Raw genomic sequence first — 19376 nt, forward strand, 5'->3', positions numbered from 1 at the left:
AGACCACACCTGCTCACTTCCTGTTCCAGCTGGCTGCAGCCTTGGACAACCCAACCATCAAGTCGCTGGAGGTAAAGATTAACCACTATTAATGAGAAAAAGTATGTGAATACAGTCAGTGCAGGATACAGTGTCTACTGCAGGTATGGGCAGAAAGCAGATCTGCAGGTGTTTTGGACTTCAACACCCAGCATTCCCCAGCATTGGCCATACTAGAAGGGCTTCTGGGAACTGGAGTCTCAGACATTTGGAGGGAGCCAGGTTGTGGGGGGGGGGGGCTGGTCTACTGACACTGAGAACAATCCCTGCAAGAAAGTGTGCTCTAGAGGAGGGGTGGGCAGAAGGTAGATCTTCAGATGTTTTGGTCAAGAATGGCCAATGATCAAGAATGCTGAAGTCCAAAACATCTGGAGATCTACCTTCTGCCCACCCCTTCTCTGGAGGTAGTGGAAGGGTGTTGGACAGAGCCTGCCACAGTTCTGTCTCTCTGTGGCCCCAACTACATGTTACGGTAAAAGTGTGGTCTGATTGAATTCGTTTGTTTGGATTTGTTTGCTTGTTGGTTAAATAGCCCAGTCAGGATCAGGACTGCTTGGTAGGATTTAATCCTTCCCCTGCCATTTTGCAATCCTGATGAAAATCTCTCCCACTCTCCTCCATTCACACACACCTCTGCTATCTGTTGCAGGAAGATAGTCACTTTCTGTTGGAAGCAGAAAGCTTAGAGCAGAAACTCTCTGGTGATGCGACCTTGATAGCCTTCTCCAGAACTTGTTCCAGGCCCCAGTTTGATTCATTTCCAGCTCACCCGTAGACAGCCATGGACTGAAGGCATTCCCTGGCCCTATAGAACTCCCATGAAGTGACAAATGTGATGGGCTGTTAGCTCAACATAAATTCAAACACAAGATGCACACCTTTCCCTACTGCAGTGATTGCGAAACTAAGCCTTTGTTCTTCCCATTGGCCTCTTGCAATGAGTAACCATCTAAGTGTTCCCACAGTGGCACGAAGATGGGAAGGGCATTCTCCTCCACACCAAGTTGTATGAAGAAGAGATCCAGAGGCACCTAGAGCTGTTTCCAGAACTCAAGAATCTGAAATCGGTTTCTGTGCTCCAGGCCTGGCTGGCAACCTATGGCTTTAAAGCAAGAACGACAAAGTAGGTCATCATGAAGAGGTTCTGTATCTGCCCCACAGCACAGAGGAAGACCGCACGGGAAAAGGAACCGGGTCCTGTTCTTGGCATCCCGAGTTTAAAACTTTAAGGATATCAGGTAGCAGTCCCGGGAGAAACCTCTGACCAAGGCATTGGAGAGCCACTGCCTGATAGAGTCTATGATTTGCTGTAAGTCAGTTTCATACTGATATGTTCAGAATACTGCATTGTGAACCTATTGCTGAGGTTCCAGCACTAATAACGCAGCCTGACCATAAAAGGGAAGTAGAATGAGGGTGCTGTAGTATGATGACGCAGTGGCAGTCATTCCCAGCATCATTCCTTCTGATTCTACTCCCCGCTTCTCCTCTGTTGGAGGACACCGTGGTAGACCGCGGGGTGCACTTCCCATGCTCCCTAAGCTAGCCTGCTGCCTTAGGTACGAGCGGAGCACGCTGTCCCATTGCCAGTGCTGAAGATTCAACTGCCAGTCTGGTTGGCTTCTGGACATGGAATTGGGCAGGATGGTGGGGCCACCTTGTCTATCTCAGGCAGCAAAATGTCTTGGACAGGTCCTGGCCTTGTTCCGACTGGCAATGAACTAGTGACCCAAGAGCTTCAAGACTGGAAAAGGCTGGTGGCTGCATGAATAGGGAGAAGCTCCACCCAGACGGATTTCATTGCAATGCAGGACTCTTACCTGCAGACAGAATGTTTGACAGGAGGAATGAGAGGGAGGCTGCCAGGACCAAGCAAATAGGCCCCCAAAGTCTCCAGTAGATCACGGGAGGCTCACTGGAACCACATCTGCTCTCCCTTCTTGCTCCTCAGCCCTCATTATTATCTGTTATTATTTATTCCATTACTCTATCACTCCATTCATCAACTTGACAGTCTTTTAGCATTTAAAAAAGCAATAAAGACTGATCTATTCTGGCAGGCCTATCCAGTGAAATCTTAGAATGTTTTTAGGATGTTTTAATCATGTATACTATGTTTTAAATCAGTTTTTATGTGTTTTATGTTCACTTTTGTTCCCCGCCTCGATCCAAGTGGAGAGGCGTGTAAGAAAAAAATTATTATTATTATTATTATTATTATTATTATTGTTGTTGTTGTTGTTGTTGCCAAAGCTCTGTGGGTGGTTTACAAAGATTTTGTTTAAAATAAAAAATTACATTATACAAAGTGTAAAACCATTTACACAAAAACATATAAACAGACAGAACACACAGAGTCAACATATATCTAAAAATAATTTAAAACAATCTCGTTTTAAGATCTTGCTCTTGGGCGTCTTGTTTCTACCCCATGGGACTGAATGCAACGTGCTCACTTTCCCCTGCAGAACCGACTCCGGCATGCTTGCTTTCCAGCATGCAGACTTCAAGAAGCTCCCTCCCAGGGCAGAGGAGGCAGAGGGCCCCAAAGCTGAAGCTCTTCTCGTGCCAAAACAGTCCAAGAAATCCAAGAAAAGGAAAAACACACTGGATATCACAGTGGTCCCATCTGCCAGCCCAGGGGGTTCCTTGCCTCCGGAGTCTGCAGGGGTAGAGAGTGAGTCCACAACGGAATGGATGTATTTACAAGCCAGGTCTCTCTCAGCAATGAGAAGTTTGGGAGGTGGAGGTGATGGATTGGCTGTGCGGGGAATACTAATATTTCAGTGTATTGCTATCTGAGGCAGGGATTTCTGGCTGGTAGAAGACCAAAGGATTCTACTACTTTCCACAGTGAGGATTTGAAGATAAAGATAGCAGTTATGTATGTTGTGTTGTATCTTATAAAGATGGTGCAACATTCAAGCACTAGCAAGTCAAGTAGGATAGATACTTCTAGCCTTCAGCCATATGGCCGAAAACCAATTCTAATTCCCAGGACTTTGTGCACTTCTTCAGAAAGTGTACAAACAAGTACTAAAACCAGACAGCTGAAGTTGCTTGAACTACCAATAACTTTCTCTCAAACACTTTTCAACATGGGGAAATTGGGTGTTCTGGAGATTAAGGCCTAATCTACACCTGCCATTTATCACGGGGTGGTCAAGAGTTTGTCTCTGTGCATCCAAATGATGCACAGCTGATCCCGGGGTGAACCAGGGACGAGGACTCAGTTCTCCTGCGATAGCTGGGACTGTTTCCCCCCCCCGTTTTCCCCACCAACTCAGGACCATCCCGAGCTCTGTGGGCGGTGTGGCTCTCCCTCCTGGGGTCCTCCCTCTTCCCAAGTAGTGGGGCTCAGGAAACGGGCACGGAGCTGTGTGTCCATGGGCATTGAGGGGTGAGTGGGAGAGCATTTTTGCTCAGCGTCTTCCAGCACCGAGTTTGTTGCATTTCTGTTTTGTTTGAATCGTTCCTTTGTGCAGGATCATGCCTGCGCAACTGTCTCATCTTTTTTTAAAAAATATGTTGCCCCGTAACATCCCTCTTTACTTCCGGGACAACTTGCTGGCATGTGGCCCTTGAGGGATGATCCCAGAAGTGGAAAACTCCATGATTGTCACTCCCCAAAGGGCTGCAGGTGTAGATGAGCCCTAGCTCTTCATCAAGGGGTATAAACAATGCAACGATGCAAAGCTCGCTATCTACTGAGGTAGCTATTAAGAGAAGCCAGATGTAGCAGGGCAGACCATCCTTACCTGGGGAAAGGGGTAAGCTGTGGCTAAGGTATAATTTAAAATGGTACTACAGTTCTTGTCTCACCAACAGCCTTAGAAGCAATCTGTCCTCCAAAGTTCATTTCATCTTATTTCTAGGGAAGTCCCAGCGCCTGCGTCCTTTATACCAATACATCAACTACGACAACCCAGAGATGAACAGTCCATCAGACAAGGAATATGACCTGCTCCAGCTGGAGGCTCCTTCTACTCTAGAGAACAAGACAGGCCCCTTAGAACTGAGGATAATTACACCCATAGGTAACAAGCTGGGAACAAGGAAGGAGGAATACATGCCCCTTCCTCCAAATCCAACACCACAATGAAGGTTGGAATAATAGGTTGGGCAGAACTTGGTGCTTTGCAGGACCAATGAGAAATGAAATGAGATGAGCTATTCTTGATGTGGTGTCAACACTTCCTTCTCCCTTTTTAGTTTGCGGAGTACAAATACACAACTGCACAATAGAGCTGAGAAAGCCACTGGTCACCTAGCATCGCCTTTTCATAACCACTCTTGAGACTGGATAATGGTTCATACTGACCCTTTCTTCTCTGTTGCAGTTCCAGAAGACAAAGGCAAAGAACTGAGAAGTTTAGCAATCACCACTTCAGGAGCTGTAGCAAAAGCAGAGGTTGACAAGTCTACTCAGGTGGACATCGATAAGATGCTCAGTGTCTGTGCAGCTCACCTAGTCCCACCACTGTCACCACAGCAGAAGTAGCAACAGCTAGTAGGATTCATAGCAACTCCCTGAAGAGGCAAGGCTAAGGTCAACAGGGATGACTTAGCTTGGAGACAGATGTTTTGCTAGATGTTCCTTTTATCCCATCTGAGTGTATTTCCCCAATAACTGTTCAATATATTCAGGTGTCAAATGTTTGCATTTGTCTCATCGGTTGCTTGTAAAAGAAAGGGAAACTGGGTTCCAGCACACGCAGACACAAAACACAACCAACTAAACAAATCCGTTTCTGAGCAACTGCTAAAGGAAACACAAAGGCAGCCCACTCATTTCAACACTCTCCCTAAGCATTTATACGATGCTCCCTAAGCATAGTATAGTAATTAAACATGCTATTATCAGGGAGTTATGACGACCATATGATTTGTAATTGAAAACTTCCCCTCTTGGCAATACTCCATAAAGTTGTGAATCAGCACCATCAGTGGCCTGCAATATCCTGTGATAATTTTAAATAGTGCATTATCTCTGATCTTTTAAAAAGCAAGATTACCAGCGGAAGGCACAAGAAACATCCTGGAAATTGACGGCGTCATGTAAAGAACCGGCACACTCCCATGAGTGTCCAATTATGAGTTTGCAATAAATCACTCATAGAGAGAAGCTCCTTGTGTGCCCTTCACCATTCCTTCATGATGGACTTTAAGTTAAGGTTAAATTGGAAAAGATGGAGGTCTGTGGTCAGATCTTCTACCTTAATTTTCTTTAAAAGCAGTTGCAGGAGGAAGACTGGATCAGGACTGTGACACTGGGGGAGGTTTTTGGTTGTTGTTTTTTTTAAATTCTCCCTATACCTTGTCACGTTAATAGCAAATTGGTGGAGGATGTTTAGAGCAAGATCACACAGCAAAGGGGGAAGGGTTAACCCTTCCCTCCAGTGCAGTTCCCCCATCCCTGTGACTAGTTGGTTTTTGTGTGTTTTTAAAGCAACAGAAAATCTCATCATAGATTCCCATTGTCTCATTTAGCGTGGCCCTCCTCTTCAGTGTCATTGCCAAAGCATTTTGAATTCTGATATACTATATAATTGAGTGGAAGGTCTCTTATGTGAGAAATTAGCTTTTTCAAGTAGACAACACCGTCCGCCCTGCATTTCATTAGTACAGTTGTACAAAACCAGCATCTGTAACTGGAATTAAGTATACAGCTGTTATGGTTAAAAATAACTTTAAAAGCTCAGAAGAGAAAAAAATAGTCACGATCTTTTCTCCAAGGAGCAGAATAAACAGCTGATCTGGTTCTTGATTTTATCTGGTCTTAGTTTCTCTTCCATAACACGTCACCACTATCTACAAGAACACATAAAAGGTTGCTTGTTAATGCTTTATATTAATGTACAGGATTAAAACCTAGTAGGAAAACAATTTTAAAAAATTCAAGTAAACAACATGTTTCATATAAAAGTTAGCTGCCCTTTCTCAGTTTCAGCCCAGTGAAGAACAACTCTGAGATCTGGTAGTTGTGTAAGATCGACTCTGCAAATAGCACCAAGATTCCCACAGGATACAAGACAGAGGGGGAAGGGATGGGGAACATTGTCCTGTGTTTAGATTAAATCCTTTTATCTAACCAAAACTGTTCTTTAACTTAGCGTCTCCAGGAAACAACTATCCCTACCAGCATACAGTTGAGGACAGCAAAGGGATATTTATTTTCTATCCCACTTCATATCCCTTGACAAATTAGATACTAGCCTCATTAAATAGCTAGATTGATCACTGACTTGTCAAATGTTCTGACTGGTAAAGCTGGCTGTAGGTTTGGCTTCTGTGCTACCAGGCAGTCTACACCAGCATTCTGAATTCTTATATTTTACATATTGGAGTTGGTCCAAATTGGTGGCGTTTGGTAGCACTGGCCAGGGCAGGAGAGAACATAGGAAAAGAAATGCAAAAGTCTGGGACATCCGCCAGGGGAGAGGGGCACTGATTTGCACAAACAGCAGGTGAGCTCAACAAAACATTCCAATTCTAGAAGCAGGGAGAGAACAGCTCGTCTCAAGGAACAGTCTAAATTTGAAACCAAGGCCCAAAGTAGGCAGATGGAAACATAATTCAAGTGTTTATCTTGTTTACAATAAAGCCAAGAGGTTTGTAGGGTGTGTTCTTTTAATCACAGAACGACTGCAGAAGTGGTGCAGAATCCTCTCTCCTCCCGCACCTTTACCTACTCACAGTCTATTGCTTCAAGTATCTTTCTCTATTTCCAATAACAGAATGTTGAAATAGAGGGGGAAAGCTGGAGCAATTTACTGAGGCGTTAAGGCATGAGAGAGTTCAGGGTCCCTCTCCTAGATGACATACAATGAAAAGTAACAGTAATCCCCCATTTGCTTTATGTGCAAATAGGAAGGATGAATGAAAAAGAAACGTGTGCGACACCTAGCTTAACCCTGAACTGGAGAGGCTGCAAGTGGTCCCTTCTGACCTCCCAAAGGACTGAATTTAAAGATTTGCTCTATCACATCCCGTTTTGGCAGCATTTTCCAGGCAGCATCCTAAAAAATAACTTGTGTTCCTATTAGAAAACACCAGCCTTCTCTAGCACTGCATGCCACCATGTTTAGTTTTAAAATATACGTGAGCTGTGGACAGAAGGGAAGACAATGGCAGAGACTCTGCTCTTTTCTTTTAGCTACTGCTGAGTGCAAAGGGCAATTCAAGTTTTCCTAGTGATACACAGTTCAGAAAATTTAGATTTAAAATAACCAATGACACACACATCTGCAACATTTAAAACTCTCCGAGTTTAAAAACCAAAAGCATTTCCTTAGAGGTTTACCGACAAGTATAATTCCCCATTATTCCTCCTCCCATCCTGCCCACCCTAATAAGAAACAGAAATCTTTAAGATGGATACATTTCCAATGGTTCTGCTCTCCAGGAATGTTTCTGTTATAGGTTATTTCTCTGTAGTGCCTCACAGAGGTTTTGATTGGCATCTGGCTCCTCGGTCATTACCTCCACAGTTTCCCAATCCCCAGACCGGCTGGATTTTTTAATAGCATCCACTACACTTTGCATATAAAGGCCATCTTCAAACGAAGCTGCCATCGCCACTGGTTCAGGATCCCAGGTGCGCTGGTCTTCCTGGTCCTGGAAGGAGTGACGTAATGCTTGCACTAGGTATACCATCCCTTTGAGGTACAGAAGGGGAATGTCTTTGAATCCTTTTTCCAAAAGCCCTGTATGGACATTCAGAGAGTCTGCAAGCAGGAGCTCTTCCTGGGGAGCAGTGTTCTTCTGGCCGTATAAATCCGTCCCACGTGCTATAAGGCGTCCAGATGACCCAACAATCATGACCTCATGGACAAATGACCCAGGCATGTTAAAGTTCAAAGTCACTGTGCTACAAATGCCTCCTGTCATCAGCATCTGGAAAAAGCAAAAGTCATCACTGGTGACATGGCGGATGCCACTGATGGCAGAGTTTTGCTTCACAAAGGTTTTCAGCAACCCATGGACTTTCTCTGCCTTTCGGCTTGTCAGGTGAGTGAGGAGATCTATGATATAAGTCCCCATAGAGTGCAACCCACCCCCACCCATCAACTCATCACAGATCCAGTTGTACTTGTGGCTGAGAAGGCTACCCCAGTATACGCGCACGTCACAGACCAGAACGTTGCCCACATAGTGCTCTTCTATTAATTCCTTCATTTTGACGAAAGCTGGTAGGAACCGCAGGACATTGCCTACAATGCTCATAAGTTTGGGGTAATATCTGGCAGCTGTGACCATCCTGAAAGCATCCACAGAAGTAGCAGCTTTCTCGCATATTACATTCTTTCCAATACCTGCAAAGAAAGGACAGCATTTAAATTCAGATTTATAATCATTATCAATCTAAACATCATCACTGTGCATGATAATTTACAGAATAGATCCCTGCCTTAAAAAGCTAAATTTCAACTGTGGGAGAGTCCAGAGATGGGAGAGGCAAAAGTAACAAGGGATCAAATAAAAGTGAGTGTTTCCAGTGACAAAGGGACACAGGAGACTGGATTTACTTGAAGAAACACAATAGCTAAAAACTTCCAGGCAAATATTGCAGCCTATTTTTTCTGCACACAAATATGACCATGGTCCCCTGCTTCTCCTTTTTTCATTCAATTTAAGATTGAATACACTTCAGGATAAGTAGCATCTTCCAACCTGTGCTTGTCTTTCATGTCTGATTTCATTATATTCATCTTGCCAGTCTTTGCATACTTCTGGTTCTTAGCTGCTTGTTCAATCTTGCATCTCCTCAGCACTCTTCAGCAAGAAGCTAATATATTATCAACTGTCTCTAGCAATTCTTCAATGGCAAGTTTAATAGCCCTGCTGCATTTATAATTTAGAAGTTATAGCAATAGGGGGGGATCGGCAACACTGTGTGAAACCATCAACACTTCACTTCTGCAGGATGTCCAGGCTTGTCCTCCCTTCCCCCAACCAAGGACTAAATACCATGATGTGGTCTTTGCAGACACCCAGTGGTCATGCTGGTGTATTTTATTCTGTCCTTCAGGGGCTTTGGAAATGTGGGAACTAAATTTAGGGCAAAACCCTAAGGATGTTTAAACAAAAAAAAGACCTATAACATCCAGCATTCCCCCATGCTGGCTGAAGAATGCTGGGAGTTGTAAGAATATTTTCTATCTAAACATGTGTAGGATTGCACCTTTAATCACAAATATAGTAAGATTTCCCCTCTAACCTCTATAAAAATCATTCTCGTTTTGGATGGCTGCCATCCTGCACCAGCTTTCCTTAAGGAAGAATGTAAACTCTATTTAATAGATACTTTCACCTTCCTGTGTATTGTGCTAATGAAACATGCAAACCCTTATCATACTAATATATATAGGGGAATATGCACACAGACAAGCAATCATACTATGTGCTCTTTCAGGAAGTATTTAAATGGAACTTCTTTTGCTATGTTATATAGCAAAGAAATCGGTTAATAGGTAGTACACAAATCAACAAACATCAAAATCTTCTTTACAACATCTTTCTCCTTCCATCAGACCCTACAAATAAACATGTTTTTGGCATCAGTTGAAGTAGGTGTGGTAGCATTAACTTTGGCTATCAGACAAAAGTCAAGGGATCATTTCTTCTTCCCTCTATTCCACCCACCCCCCCCAGATATTTGTGTTCTGTATGTGATGTATCGCTAGGCAAATCCACCCTGAGAAAAACAAATTTATAGAAAATAAATATTCCAGCAACAGGAGAACAGAAGTCTGCAGTCAAACATTTTTCACATATATCACACTGAAACAAAGTATTTATGGGTCTAAGTATACTCCCCAAGCAGAGTATTGACACAATAACCTACAACAGGACAGAACAGGTATCACTCTATGTTAAGCAACCTAACATGATCCTAACATGATTTAAAGTCAAACTTTAAATTCTGTTGGATTCTACAGCTACAAACATATTACTCCAAAATGAAGCATTTAATTTTACTCTGTCAATTATTAACTAACAGCCATCATCACTCAGTTGGGATCTATTCAGGGGGAAGTGAATTTTAAATAATAGCCAGAACTTGCAGCAGCAAAAACACAGTACCTAGAGCTTTCACAGCAATTTCTCGCGTTAGTGGTGGGGGAATGTTGATGCAAACCAAATCGACATCCTGGTGCAGCAAGACATCATCTGTCCGACTTGTGTAGAAGGAAATGTTCATTTCCTCAGCTAGTAGCTTTGCTTCCTCTTCAGTTTTCCCCCAGAGTGCCTCGATGGAGAAGCCTTCTGCTCTTAGCAGAGGTACTAACACCCGAGCTGAGCTCCCAGTCCCAAACACCCCCACGCCAGGAAGCATTTTCATTTTGTGTTCTTTTCACAAGTTAACTCCGGACGGTGACACTCAGACATAAAAAGCAAGCTCCTTAGCATATTGTTTCATCCACAGTTCCTAAAACAGAAAAAATAATGAATTAGCAAAAAGTACCTGTTACATGCACTGCATAAGTCACTAGCAGCTCATATTCAACACAAGTTCAGTGCAAGGTTACTTATTCAACTTCCAGTTTGGATGAATGTCTCATTTTAAGAGTTCTTTCCTATTCTTCAACTTGCTCATTTTAATTCTACCCATATTAAATATAGTATGCCAGTCCTAAAACTAAAAACACCTATTGCTCCCTTCAATCCAAACATGTCTTTATAGTTTGAAAATTGTCCTTAAAGATACCTTTCTCTTTAGTGTCTACAGGTAAATTCAGTCTTTCAAACATAAAACATTTAAAGAGTATCTCAGCCTACAGCATTTCTAAGCTGCATAGAAGCATAACAGTTTGAAGATGCTAATATAAGTACCAAGAGATCAAGCTTTTAAATGTTAGGCAGGAAAATTTCGAGTCTTCTAATCTTTTGTATCCACCATTCTTGGAAATTTGGCAGCAGTTACGTCACTTGCTTAACCTCTCAAATAGAAATTACAACTTATGCCCATAAAGATTTCATTTCTGTACATCTACTTTACTACATTCCAGAAGACTTTTATAGACAGCTATTGTGGGTTTAGCTTTCTGTAAGGATCCAATCAATTTGGATTGTGCAAAAGTGGCTGAAGCACTCATCGCTGATGGGGAATATATAGACTGCATCATATGTGTGAAACAGGTAAACTCCCCATTACATCTAAACTGTAAAACTGTGGTAAACAGCTTTAGAACAATCCAGACTATGAAGCCAGTTTTGACCCATGGCTTCACATCCTGACCTATTTTGAAGCCATTAAGCAAATCAAAGCAGTCATTTACTTATCACCCATTACTTATTATATTGATAAATGCAAGGAGATATTAAATTTCTCCACAAAGTTATGAGCAAAATTGGACAGATGTGGATCCTTCCATAAAACTTCTCATTAATCTGTTCAGTTCAGAAGAGAGACTTATAAAAACCCTACATGTATTATTTTGTACCACAGCCATACAAGTAGACAGACAAAGTACAATCATATGCAAAACACAAGCCTCCAAGGGAGATTCTCTTTTTCATAGTGTCTACAAGCACTAAAGGCCAAGCTGATGCAGGCAAGAAACTTAAATTTCCAAGGATGATTTAAAAACAATAATTCAAATGACAGTTCAGCCAATGCCAAATTTCCCCAAGGTTCCAGTAAAGGCGATCAAAGGTATGAAAAGCACATCACACATTGCAAAGTATTCCAGGTAAGGATAATACAACCAACACCCTGTCTACAGAGAGCTTCCACTATTGTGCAGTATGTTATTAGTATTATTAGTATTATTATTTATTGCATTTTTATACCGCCCAATAGCCGAAGCTCCCTGGGCAGTTCACAAAAACTAAAACAATTCAAAGTGTAAAACAAACAGTATAAAAACATGATATAAAATACACATTAAAACGAATTAAAACATACCATACATGATTAAAACATCCTGAAAACATTCTAAAATTTCACTGGATAGGCCTGCCTATCAGTCTTTATTGCTTTTTTAAATTCTAAAAGACTGTCAAGTTGAGGAATCTCCTCTGGCAAGCCATTCCACAGTCTGGGAGCAGCGGAAGAAAAGGTCCTCTGGGTAACAGTTGTTAATCTAGTTTTTGCTAGCTGAAGTGGATTCTTCCCAGAGGACCTGAGTGTGTGGGGCAGATTGTACGGGAGAAGGCGATCCCGCAGGTAGCCTGGACCCAAACCATGTAGGGCTTTAAAGGTAATAACCAACACTTTGTACTTCGCCCGGAAACTAATCAGCAGCCAGTGAAGAGATTCACTGTAATAAAATAAATAAAAGTATCTCGAGCTCACATTCTTCAAGGTGGTACCTTCTCATTTACTTGTCCTCTCTCTTCATTGAATTTTGCATCCTTCCTCCTGTCTCCATTCTTCACAAGGACCTCAGGCACACTTACCCCTACAACCCTGTTCATATCCCATGTTTAAATTTCCCATACACTCACCATTTTACACCAATATGCTACCACAGCTGCCCCTGATGTCTTGCACTCCCATTCCCAGTTCTTAGAGCTCCTGCCCAGACACACTCATCCTATGCAATACTACTTAAGAATAGTATCTTCAAAACCTGTGAAAAGCATGAAAAACATCTACTGCAAAATAATTCAATTATATGGGGTTTTATTGTACGCTGACCCAGGCAGTGTAAGAGAAAGCCAATTCATAAACATAGCATAAAACCCTTTTTCTTTTCTTTTTGCAAATTCACCCTGTCTGCCCTCCACATCCGTCTCACAACTCCTGCACGTTTTATCTGCCCTTTCCTTTCACATCCATATCCTCCCACAGCACTGCCATAATTGCTGCATACATTGGAGCTTTGTATAGAAATGTCAGAGATTCTACCCCTTGTATTTCACAGCCTTTGGGTCCTAATGTTTACAGTTCCTTCCTCCTCTGAACCCATAAACACTCTCTGTCTTATACGTTCATATACACATGCTTCAACCATCTGACAAAGCAGGCTCTGTAACGCACAAAAGTTAATGCCACCATAAATTCATTAGCTTTTAAGGTTCCACAAGCCACCCCAACACACACAGAGTCTCTGCAACATTTTAGACAAAAACAGGGACAATTGGTTGAATCCAAATTTAGTCATATTTACATCCACTTGAAATCTCTTTCAGTGGAACTATAGTTTCTCTCTCTCTCATATGTACACACACACACACAGCCACACCTTTTACACTTAACTAATGACTCTTCTTTCCTGTTATATGAAACATAAGTGAACTGTCCATAACAATTTTCCTTTAACAATGAATGGCTCCAACTCAAAATGCATTCAGCACCATGTACTATTCCCATGCAAATAGGCTCCACAAACACAAAAGCTTGTGCTACAATAAGTCTTTCAACGTGGCCACGAGCCTCTTGACTGTTTTATCTCAGCAGGTGAAATTGGGAGTGGTTGAAAAGGAAGCAGAGAAACCAAGGACAAAACAGGGAGTGACAAGGCTTGTCTGCACAGCTAGGTGCGTGCATGCATACATTACACACATATATTCACAGGATATCATAGACATACTTTCCTCCCAAGCTAACCTTTCATGCATCCAATGAAGCAGCCTTTTAGTCCTCGAATGCTTGTACCAAAATACATCTGTTAGCTTCCTTTAAGGACCCCCAACGCGTTGGTTTTGCGGCGATGGACTAACATGGGTTAGCACACACCCCTTAGCACCCCCCTGGAAGCCAAAAGGGGCACCCATGGGTGCGTTTGCTGCACCAGGCTAACAGAACCGCACCCCAATAAAAATCTGGAACCCTCCTCCTCCTCCTCCTCCTCCTCCTCCCTAAGGCTTCCCACCCCCCGGAATCCCTCAGCTTCTCCCCGCTTCTCCCGCACCTTCTCCCCTTCTTGCTTTTCAGTCTTACACACCTCACGTTCATTTTCGCCTCAGGTTCCTTCTTCCCTCGCCCCCTTCCCGGGGTGAGGGGACGGAGAGGGAGAGAAGAGAGAGAGAGAGAAAAAAAAAAGAAGGAGCAGGGCTGAGCGACCCACTCGCCCGCCCAGCCGCCTCTTTCACCTGAGGGCCGCTTCGGGGCCTTTCCCCTCACGGCCGCTCGTCCCACGTGGGTGCGCGCGCACCTCCGCCTCGCGAGCTGCAACGACGTACCGGCGACCTCGGCCGCATCTCACATCTCCCCCCCCCCTCCGCCTTCCATCAAACAGCAGGGTGGGTATTTTGCGCGTGCGCAAGCAGGCGGAGGGGGGAGGGGAAGAATGTTTTTAAAAAGGAGGGGCCGTTGTCTGCCCCCCTCTTAAAGGCGCCAGAGGTTCTCCCCCACCCCCGTGTGTGTGTCTTAATAGGACTGTCATAGAAAGGCGTTAGGGCCATCCTACGACATTTTGCCGCCTGAGGCAAAGGATAATAGGACACACCCACACAGGCTCGCTATAAACTTGTTGGTCTAAGCCAGTGGAGGCTGGTGGCTGCAATTTCGGTGGGGCTGAGACTATTATTATTATTTATTTATATAGCACCATCAGTGTACATGGTGCTGTACAGAATAAAACAATTAAATAGCAAAACCCTGTCGCATAGGCTTACATTCTAATAAAATCATAATAAAACAATAAGAAGGGGAAGAGAATGCACCAAACAGGCACAGGGTAGAGTAAAACTAACAGTATAAAAGTCAGATCAAAATCAAGTTTTAAAAGCTTTAAGAAAATAACAGCTTTATTACATTTTAAAGAGATTTAAAATGTAATAAAGAAACAAAAGAATTGATAACGAATTTGCTGACAGCAGCAAGGTTGATCATATCTAGGAACTGGAAGGTGCAAGGAGTTTATCATGTTGAGGACTGGTATAAAGAGATTTGGGATATTGCTATAAATGATAAATTGACATGTAATATAAAAGTAAGAAGAGGGATAACAAAAACGAATGATTTTGAAGGAATTTGGAATCAGTTCCTAGAATATGTATTATCTAGGGGGAGTGGAAAACCACCTCCAGAAGAATCAATGAGATTTTGGAAACAGGAATAGATCCCGGGGTGGGGGGTGGGGTGCACTTTATGTTATACAATGATGTAAAAATATCAAATTAGAAATGTTATAAGGTTAATCAAGTTATGTATTATGTTTTTTTGTCTTGTGTTGTTGTGATTATTGTAGTATTGTATTAGTGTATTGTTAATCAATAAAAATAATAATAATAAAAAAGAACATAACAGCCATACTGGGTCAGACCAAGGGTCTACCTAGTCCAGCACTCTGTAGCAAAAGCAGCTCGTTCCCTGGTGTACCAAGTCCAATTCAGCACACGAGGAGGAGGAGGAGAAGGAGGAGGAGAAGAGACGAAGTATGGGTCAAACAGCGTTTATTCTGCAGACGATGAGGCACAGGAGCTAATTGCTGCAAAGCATGTGCCTACCTCGCAAGGGAGTTAGCAAGGTATACACCATCTTCTCAGGCGGCCGCATGTGCAGGCACTCATCTAACAGGAAATTTCTAGCTGAAAAGTAAGTACATGGAAAGACCGTTTCTCTTTTCTTTTGGCAAGCGTCTACTAAGAGATAGGTACTTACTGTTCCCTGAGGAACATTCACTTGATTTCAGTTATCCAAGAATGCCTTGGCCTTCTCTTGGACATTTTGGCTTTGCAACATTCTCCTTAGTAATTAGCTTAGCAGCTAACAGGTTACTTTGGTTCAGAGCTGGGCACTTCCTTCAACACTCTCTTCACACAGTGGCCAACCAGGGAACCACAAGCAGGACGTAAGTGCAACAGTACCCTCCCACCCATGTTCCACTGCAACTAGTGTATACTGGCTTACTGCCTCAGATCCTGGAGGTAGCACTCAGTCATCAGGACTAGCAGCCATTGATAGCCTTCTACAGGAATTTATCCACCCACCCACCCCTTTTAAAGCCATCCAAATGGGTGACCATCACATCTTGGGTAGTGAATTTCATAGTTTATGTGCTGTGTGAAGAAGTCCTTTTTATCTGTCCTCCTGAATCTCCCACCAATCAGCTTCATGGGATGACCCTTTTGGGTTTCAGTCAGAACCAACCCAAACTCTAAAGGACCTATCCAAGGTGCTGAATCTATTTTGGGGAGAGGGTTCAGCACTTTGGGCAGCCCTTTTAGAGTTCTGGCTGGTTGCGACAAACTCAGAATGGATATATAGCTTGTTTCAGTTGCTGGGGGCAAACAGAGGATGGTGGCTGAATGAGCCTGCATGTGTCATTTGGCCAGACTTCAAAGGACACTTTCCCCCAAACCCAAGAAGAAAAACAACGCAACAATATTTAAACTTTCTTAAATAAGGATGATGAGGTCTATTCTTCAAGCTCCTGATATATCTTGGGCTGGACCCTTCTGAAGGTAAGCCGCTAAAGGACCCACATTAACTCCTCCAGCAGCTCAAGGAAAGGAAAGGAACCTCTCGTGCAAGCACTGAGTCATTACTGACTCTTGGAGGGACGCCAGCTTTCGCTGAAGTTTTCTTGGCCGGCCTTATAGCAGGGTGGTTTGCTGTTGCCTTCCCCGGCTGTGATTACCTTTCCCCCAGCTAACTGGGTACTCATTTTACCAACCTCGGGAGGATGGAAGGCTGAGTCGACCTGAGCCGGCTGCCTGAAATCAGCTTCCGCTGGGATCGAACTCAGGCCGTGGGGAGAGTTTCAGCTGCAGAAACTGCTGCTTTACCACTCTGCGCCACACGAGGCTCTGTCCAGCAGCTCAAAGGGAAGGCAAAAAACTGTTTTCCCCCAGGGCCAGTTTGGGGTCAAACCGGTAGTGGGGGGGGGGGGTGATCCTTCCTGGCTCCAGTTTAGGCATTCACCTAATTCTGCTTTGTCAGGTTAAAGAGAGCTCATCTTTTCCAATCTAAGACTTAGCTCTCATTGATGTAATCAATCTGTGTCTTGTCTGTACCACTTAATTTCTTATAAGGGTTTTAGCCTTCCCTATTAAGATTAAAGTTAGACATGGATCCAAATGGATGAGTGGAAACATGTTAGGACAATCAAAGCTAGATCTATACTATTGCTTTATAGTATAGATCTAGTCTTGAAGTGTACTGATAACTGTTGGGGCACATTGCACGTTCCATATGTCACTTTTATAGTGTTATTTCCTGCTTTTTATTCCACATTATCCAAAATATTGTGGCAAATGTCATTGTGTCTCCTACGAGGTATAAATGCACAAGAGGGCTTTAGTGTTATCATAATGGGAAACTAATGATTTGACACAAAGTGTAGATCCGCCCCAAGTCTGCAGTCAGAAAATAACATGCTTCTTCCAAGTAGAAAACTATTAATCTAGAGACACCCATTCAAGAGTACAGATAATAATTGGTGCAACACGATGTCAAATGCCATGAATGGTGGTAGGACAGGTGTAGCAGGATGCCACACGTCTCTAGGAATGGAAGCAGAACAGGTGCAGCAGGGCACACACCTTACCCATAAATATCTTCCTTGGTAGCAAAATGAAAAGATTTGCTAGCAGCAGAAAGGTTCTTGAATATTCTTAATTACCTTGAGCACTGTCGGCTATAATTGTGTTATAGGAAGCGGAGAGTGAATGAATAGTTTCATTTCTTGATGACCAACAAGCCACCCCAGAAGGAATGAAATGATCTCCAAATTTAGTAATGGGAGTTAAACTAAATAAATGGAAGGCCATTCTAACCCTGAATAAGCTACAGCTACTATCAATTTCACAGCCCCATCTGCATTTCCCCAAAATGCCAACAACACAGGACTACACTGCAGAGTTGTCATACACTACTCTAATACACATACCCTTCGCACAATAGGAATAACAGCACTGGGCTACTTTGCAGGACTTGTGTAAGCCACACTTCCTCAGCTACAGCCCTGCCTCTGGCAACATTGCTAGTAATAAGGATGACCTACATCAGCACACATTGTCAATGTAATTTTTAAAATGTTTATAAACTCTGGAAAGAACCCCAACAAGTTTAAAATTAGAAAGATTGCAAAATCCTGCCTTTGCTGCTACGTTGGTTTTTTTTGAGGGTAGACACACTACTGCCCATATCCAGCTATAGGAAACTCCTGGATTTTTATTTTTTTACAAGGCTGCAATTACTTCCTAACTGGGAATCCCCACCCCACCCCAAAAAAAGGTTTATCATACCCAGAAATGTTAACAAACCCAGATAGTGTGTGTGTTAACCATCGCTGTGAGTGCATTCATTGGCTAAACATGCTAAAAGTTGAGAGCAGGTGAGTTTCTCACAAAAAGAATGGGCAAAATAGTGACTGCTCATTTCCCCTCATATCTTGGGTCCTACATGGGCTAGAGACTGCTTTTTAAAAATGAAATCTGGAGATTATGGCTCAATTCCCCCTCTTTGCCCCTTCCTGCGGATGCCCGTGAGCATGGCTGAAATTTGGAACGGCTTTCCTTATAACGTGACAAAACCTTTTCCCTTAGGTTTCCCTTAGGTTCTCTTTCAGCACTTTCCAAACCTCTGTGGGTGAAAACAGACATGCCAACGTTAACATCCCAGTGTTAAGTCACAAAAAGCCAGGGCACGTAAGGAGTGCATCTTCCCTTGTGTTTCTGGGACTGCCAGGGAAAAGCAACAACCAACCCCCTTTCCCAGATGGGTGACGTTACTGTGTTCCGGAAAACAACACTTTGGTTCACTTTAAATTAAACTCAACCCATCGGCCTCACTGGTCCTTCCAGTTCTAAATTCTACCATTTGCATTGCAGCCACTCTCAGCTGAGCTTGATGGAATCCCACTGCCAGCTTAATTTATTGACCTCCCCTGGCTGGGCCTCACCTGGGGAACTGGCGAGTAGAGATATATGGGACAGGCATGCGCAGCGCAAGATGCTCTTCCCGCTCTCAGAATAAAGCTACTTGGGCATGGAGGAGCCTGGTTGGACTGTTGCCTTCTACGACCTCTTTGCCTTGCTAGGAGGCACTCCCATGGTGCTGGTTAAAATCAAGCGTATCTCCCTATCCCCTGCTTAAGTTACTGACCTTCTGTCAGGGCCTGAACCTTGCTGGTGCATCTGGAAACTGAAAGTACAGATAGACGGAGGAAGTGCAACACAGCAGGTCCTGCTGTTGTGTGTGTGGGGGGGCAGTTGTACCCCCTCGCGTGGATGCCCATGCTTCCTTCCTCTGAGAGCCTGCTTGGTTTCTGAGCTAGCTTGCTTCCTTGCATGCAATTACTTAAGCGCACCCCCTGGCTACTAGCTTAAAGGCAAGTTTGTATTAATTGGGTCTCTATGTCCTACCACATTACTCCATATGGATATTTGGCAGATTTTCTGGAACGTGCCAAAGATTTTTTTAAAAAAAGCCAAGAACA

At 43.3% G+C, this 19376-nt stretch overlaps 1 protein-coding gene across 2 annotated transcripts; it reads right to left on the bottom strand.

The window, feature by feature from the left end:
- Window positions 1-5807: 5807 nt before the first annotated feature.
- GFOD2 (Gfo/Idh/MocA-like oxidoreductase domain containing 2) lies at window positions 5808-14093 on the bottom strand. Of its 2 annotated transcripts, none has more exons than XM_063141200.1 (3): window positions 13935-14093; window positions 10126-10471; window positions 5808-8354 (listed from the first exon to the last, which is right to left on the bottom strand). In XM_063141200.1, the coding sequence occupies exons 2-3, from the start codon at window positions 10382-10384 to the stop codon at window positions 7456-7458; spliced, it is 1158 nt and encodes a 385-aa protein (XP_062997270.1). In that variant the 5' UTR covers window positions 10385-10471; window positions 13935-14093; the 3' UTR covers window positions 5808-7455. The 2 variants fall into 2 exon arrangements, with proteins under 2 accessions (XP_062997270.1, XP_062997271.1); XM_063141201.1 differs by lacking the exon at window positions 13935-14093 and adding an exon at window positions 12341-12398.
- Between the last annotated feature and the right edge of the window lie 5283 nt (window positions 14094-19376).

Source organism: Elgaria multicarinata, chromosome 14 (assembly GCF_023053635.1).
Source record: "Elgaria multicarinata webbii isolate HBS135686 ecotype San Diego chromosome 14, rElgMul1.1.pri, whole genome shotgun sequence".
Classification (NCBI taxonomy): domain Eukaryota; kingdom Metazoa; phylum Chordata; class Lepidosauria; order Squamata; family Anguidae; genus Elgaria; species Elgaria multicarinata.

Coding starts and splice junctions, on each gene's coding strand:
- GFOD2 (XM_063141200.1), bottom strand. CDS start 10,384: ATGAAAATGCTTCCTGGCGTGGGGGTGTTTGGGACTGGGAGCTCAGCT. Junction 8,355..10,125: donor AATTGCTGTGAAAGCTCTAG/GTACTGTGTTTT, acceptor CTTTCTTTGCAG/GTATTGGAAAGAATGTAATA.